The 5,867-nt window shown below is 39.3% G+C and overlaps 1 protein-coding gene across 1 annotated transcript; it reads left to right on the forward strand.

Annotated features, from left to right (window-relative positions):
• The first annotated feature begins 699 nt into the window (after positions 1–699).
• On the forward strand, positions 700–4,142 carry LOC132491675 (E3 ubiquitin-protein ligase RLIM-like). The gene is made up of 2 exons (XM_060100509.1): positions 700–943; positions 2,281–4,142. The coding sequence occupies exons 1-2, from the start codon at positions 700–702 to the stop codon at positions 4,140–4,142; spliced, it is 2,106 nt and encodes a 701-aa protein (XP_059956492.1).
• Positions 4,143–5,867: the final 1,725 nt, after the last annotated feature.

Below are 5,867 nucleotides of genomic sequence, written 5' to 3' on the forward strand. Positions count from 1 at the left end.
TGCCAAAGTTTTGGTGTTTCTTGTTTGTTTGAAACAAGACTGAAGGACCATATAATGCAAGATGAAGCCATTAACAGTTAAAAGGGAGAGGACACACTAAAGAGACTCAGCCAGGGCCCTGGTAAATTATCAACAATTGTGGGCTTTCTTAGTGAGAGTCTAGGATTTGAGAAATTCATGAGGAGAAAAGGCGGAGGTCCCTGGGCACCTGAAAATGAGAATTGCTGCATTGAACTAGGCTGACTTTGGCATGGCATTTTGAAGAAGGCAGTCATATGGAATGTAACGAATAAATAGAGCATATCAGAGCCTGAAAACCTGAGAATAGGCTCATGTGGGTGAAACGAGGTGAAGCACGGTGCTTGGTACACTATAAACCCTCAGTAACATTGGCTGGTTTTGAATGAAATGAAACCTAACCTGAATCCAGTCCCTACTCGGTAACAGCGGGGAAGATAATGGGTGCCTAGGCAACGTCTAGCAAGTTCTGGGCTAGAGGCGGCTCCCAACTGTTGCGTCACCAGGGGCCACAGAACTGAGTCGGGAAGGGAGAAGGGAGGAATCTGTGCGGAGGGTCATCCGACTGAGTCGGAATCGGACACTCCGGCAGGAAGTAGAAAGCGAAGAAAACGAAACGACCATTGGTGAATTTCAACACCACGTCGTGAATTTCAGGTAATTTTCCACTTGTTTATTAAGATGGAAAACTCGGATTCCAACGATGAAGGAGATGGAGTTTCGGCCCAACACATAAGTCAAACGGACCGATTGGTTCGGGAAGAAGATTTCTCCAGGTTCGTAAATAATCTGAGTGAAGAAGATTACGAACTTATGAGAGACAACAATCTTCTAGGCATTCCAGGTGAAAGTACGGAAGAAGAGTTGCTGAGAAGACTTCAGCTAATTAAAGGAAACGCACCACAAGACTCAGATGAAAATACAGGTATATTCTGCTTTTGGAGGGAATAGGATGGGATGAATAAGGAACTTCATAATAGGAAATAGTAACTTCATAATAGTAAATAGTAAATTATACAGAAGTGACTTACATTAATTTGGTAAGTAACTTCTCATAAAAAGAACTGGCATTTACTTGATTTTTGGTGAGCATGTCAAGGTATGTTTGTTTGTTTTCCTGATTCACATTTGGGTTGTTTTAATTGGGAAACAGTGCAAAGTAGCCTATTTGTATTTTTCTTGGTTTTCTACCTCAACTGAAAGTCCCTCCTACTTCCTGAATTATTTTTTCTACATAGACATGTAAAAAAAGCACACAGAAATATTCTCCACTGGGGACAATTGTGCTCTCTTCAACACCTGGGGACATTTGACAATGGTTAGAGATATTTTTGGTTGTCACAGGGGAGGCATGGGTGTTACTAGCATCTAGTGGGCAGAGGCCAGGGATGCTGCCAAAGATCCCACAATGCACAGGATAGCTCCCCAAAACAAAGAATTGTCCAGCACCAAAATGTCAATAGTGCTAAGGCTGAGAAACCCTGCTCGAACCTCAGGTCTGGTGCCTTCCCTCCCAGTGTGAAGTAGAGGATTTTGCTGTCTAATGAAGAGGATACTATAATCCTTTGGCTCTTGAATATGGTCTTATATGTACCATGCTAGGTTCAGTCTATTCATTTGATCTGACCTTCAATTTAATGTCAATTAAAAATCTTGGTAACATTAAGAAGTATTCAAAATGCAAACACTTTTAAACCTATAAAACTTGTTTATGTTTGGGCAATAACCTTATATTTTAAAACAGCTTATCTATTATCAAAAGCACATAAGTGAAAAGCCTACAAGTAGTCATGTTGGAGACTCATGAAAATTAGACAATAATGTAAATTGAACTAAACTACTAGCATTGTACCTTAACTGGTGTTTACCTTGTTTAATTGCATTAGTGTTTTGACAGTGGACTGAAAAAAAAGTCTCTTGACATTCCTCCGACAGTGGTACACAGGGCTGTGTATATGATGAAATACTGAAACATAGACTTCCTCCAGATTCCCTTTTTAAAAAATTCTCTAAGTTTATCTAGGATTAGCTCACTCTTTTTGGATGGAATCGAAACTTTTCTACCTTTACTTATAAATCTACACAGTGCAGTTTATAAAATATTAACTCTATAAATGTGAAATCAGTTGAAAACATCTGAGTATTTAAGTTCTCATTTTTTGTTTGTTTTTGAAACAAAGTTTCAGAGTGCTATTTTATGATGGTTCTAATTTTGGTGGTTCTTTTATGCACCCTCCCCATTTTTTTTGTTAACAGACAGAGGAGACTCTTCAGATGACGTGTCTAGTGGTGACTCTCTAATAGACTGGCTTAACTGTTCTGGACAAACTGAAAATATGACAAGTGGACAAAGAGAAAACCAATCTTGGAGAGAAGAGAGCCTAATTAATCCTAAAAGTGATCAGTTCATATTCAGTTTAGAAATAAATGTTAACCTTGATAATGGGAGTCCAAATCCAGAGAATGAATATGTAGCATCTGCAAGACTTCCCAGAAGAGAAAATATGGAAGACAGCCAAAGGCAAGTGGAAAGTCCACAATCTGAATCAATATTTACAAGACCATCTATGTCTGAACAAGATACAACTGAAACATTAATGGAATTCCCACCTACCACAAGTCAGAGAAGAGCAAGAAGTAGGAGCCCAGAGTATCGGAGAACCAGAGGAAGAATTGAAAGTTGGTCGCCTCCACGTTCACTTAGGGAAATTGTACAAAGACTTAATCATAGTATACCCTCTCAGAATTTTGAGCAGCCTCTGCTAAGTGAGAATGCGAGATTTTCTAGAACTGAGCACCAAGAAATATTGAGACAGCAAATGACTGGATTTGAGTTGCAAAATAGCGGTCTTATTGAAACTTCTAGAACAAGGAATGCCGTTCATGGAGAAAATTCTCCAGATACAACCAGCAGTGGTGAATCTTGGGGAATGTGGGAAATATATCCAACCATAACCTTCAATCTTGAAGTAGGACAAGTTCATTCTGGAGCATATTCTCAGAGAGACAGCAGAGCTAGTAGAACTCAGTTAACATCTGAGACACCAAACAACACTGTCACTTCTGAAAGTGAACGAGGACTGAGGCATATGTATTCACATTCTGAGCAGGCAGGTGTGAGAGCTTATGTCAATACCATTAGAAATCCCGTTTGCAGAACTTTAAATACTAGATTAAATGATACAACATCTGTTCCAATTCAGAGCACGTTAAGGCAGACAATGGCAGAATTTAGTAACTCAAGTAACCTTATGGACAGTGACAGTAATTCGAATGCTAGCTATGATACCCATTCAAGTTCCACAATGATTTGCCATTCACGCCCCAATTGTATGTCTAGTTCCAGTTCTAGTCCTATTTCCGGTTCCAGCTCAAGTGATGAAAATTCAGGAATTAGCTCACTGATGTTTGAAGGCAGTGAAGAGACAAACTTATCATCAGACTTATCATCAGAGACCAGCCAAGGGGGTAGACAAATTATCCTTGACAGTAATTTAGAGCATAGTGTCTCACCTCCAAGTCAAAACATGGAATGGCTAGAGTCATCTAATGGTAGTAGTAGTGGTATATTTGGTTCTGATTCAAATGCTAGCTATGATACCCATTCAAGTTTCACACTGATTTGTCATTCACGCCCCAATTGTATGTCTAGTTCCAGTTCTAGTCCTATTTCCGGTTCCAGCTCAAGTGATGAAAATTCAGGAATTAGCTCACTGATGTTTGAAGGCAGTGAAGAAACAAACTTATCATCAGACTTATCATCAGAGACCAGCCAAGGGGGTAGACAAATTATCCTAATAATATCTGATGAAAGTGACTCTGGGTCCTCCCATAATCTGCAACAGTTTTTCCTCTTAAATGAAGATGATCTATACCAAACTACAGGACTCACCAAAGCACAGATTGACAGCTTGGCTGTAAGATCTTTTGGTGAAAATGATGCACTAAAAGCCTGTAGCATTTGCCTTACAGAGTACACAGAAAACAGCAAGCTTCGCATACTACCTTGCTCCCATGAATATCACATTCACTGCATTGATCGCTGGCTGTCTGAGAACTCTACATGTCCGATTTGTCGTAGGCAAGTAGTGGATTCCAATGAGAGTGAAAATCCTGATCGATGAATTCTCAGCTATATAAAGTGTTATAGGGCTTCCCTGGTGGCGCAGGGCTTGAGAGTCGGCCTGCCGACGCAGGGGACTGACAATAAAAATTAATTTCACACCATAGCAGTTCACTGAATTTCAATAAAAACTTAGCATGTGCACTGGGTTGGGATGTTCCTGATTCCATGGGAGAAATGTCTTAATATGATATAATGAATCTAGATAGATCCTAGTAGTATTATCTCGTCATGTAAACCCCAGACATCTCTTAGCCCTGTTCAATCCTGGTTGTGCATGCAAAGAAACAGAAACCCAACCAAATATCAATAATTAAGAAGCCATTTAAGACTACATTAGAGTCATTCACATAAAGAAGTCATGTTACATTCCTAGAATGCCATAAAAAGCTTTGAAACCCTTCTCTTCCTATCTCTCTCCACAGCAGTTTATCCCACCTCCCTAACACTGCCTTAACGTTTCGCCTATTCCCCACTACCAATGTATCAGTCAGTTCTAGCTAAAAACTGATGGCACACTTTAAAAGAGTGATGGAATAGCATTTAATGAAGAGACTAAAGTGTGTAAAGAATGAAGGGAAACCAAGAGATGATGAAGTACCCTGAGGCTAGCAGCTGTGAGAAGCCAGTATTATAACCACTAGGTTTGAAGGGGCATAGAGAGATAGCAGTTCCTGCAACCCAGAATGTCTTCGAGTTATAGGAGAAGCCCACCCAACAAGAGATGTAACCTTAGAAAATGGCATCCACTGCCAACCTAAAGTTTGGAAGGGGGCAGATCATGGAAATAAATACCCTTGCCTTCTTTCCTCCTGACTTCTAATCACTTATCAGTAGTTCATATTAACCAAACCCAACCTGAAGACACAGAGAGACTGGTCCATGAAGCTGATAAAGATCAGCCTCCTGGAATCACGAAGCAGGGTTAAGAAGGATGGCGAGTAGATCCGGTAAGCAAATCAGAGACCATCTACCACAACCAGCATTCCCAACTCTCTTCAAACCCAGCCTGTGTATGCTTTCTTGCCTCTTCCGCTTCCGCTTGTTCTCTATTCCACTCTATGACTCAGCTCTTTAACAACCCTCTCTATTTTCCTTTCATTTACTCAGATCTTGTATTTTTAAAAGTGATAAGATGACAAAGCCTTAGAACTTAATTACCTTTCTCTTAAACATGTCACACTTTGATTTGCTGTGATTGTAAACAACTAAGGATAAAGGGCAGTTATAGGTATGTCTTTAATTTTTGCTTCTTCAATATATTCAAGCTTCAATTTCTTTCTATATATGTTTAGTTCATATAATTAATTTTTAAAACAGATTCTAATTTCTTTTAAAGGGTTTTATGGTTTATATATGACTCAATCATATGATTAAGAGTGAATTCATGTGAATGACCCAAAGTAGCCAATTGCTGCTTGGAGCCTCACAAGCTGCAATATGAAAGCCTTAAAGGTAAAACTTGGCTTCAAGAAACATGTCTACATAGTTCAATTCTAACTGTCCCCAGTAAAACCATCACCCAAAACCCCGAGTATTTGAAATCAAAATTTAGGTCATGCTTCCTTCCAACCTAAACATAGTGAAGGATTTTTCTCCTACTTCAGCCTGAAGACTATTTTTGGGGGGTTGTATTGGCCAGTCCAGAAAATTTTGCTTAAATTTTTCAATCCTGATATAGGTGAGAGTACATTGTATTATAACCTAAAGCAATAATCAGAAATTT

This window comes from Mesoplodon densirostris, chromosome 6, assembly GCF_025265405.1.
Source record: "Mesoplodon densirostris isolate mMesDen1 chromosome 6, mMesDen1 primary haplotype, whole genome shotgun sequence".
NCBI classification, from domain to species: Eukaryota; Metazoa; Chordata; class Mammalia; order Artiodactyla; family Ziphiidae; genus Mesoplodon; species Mesoplodon densirostris.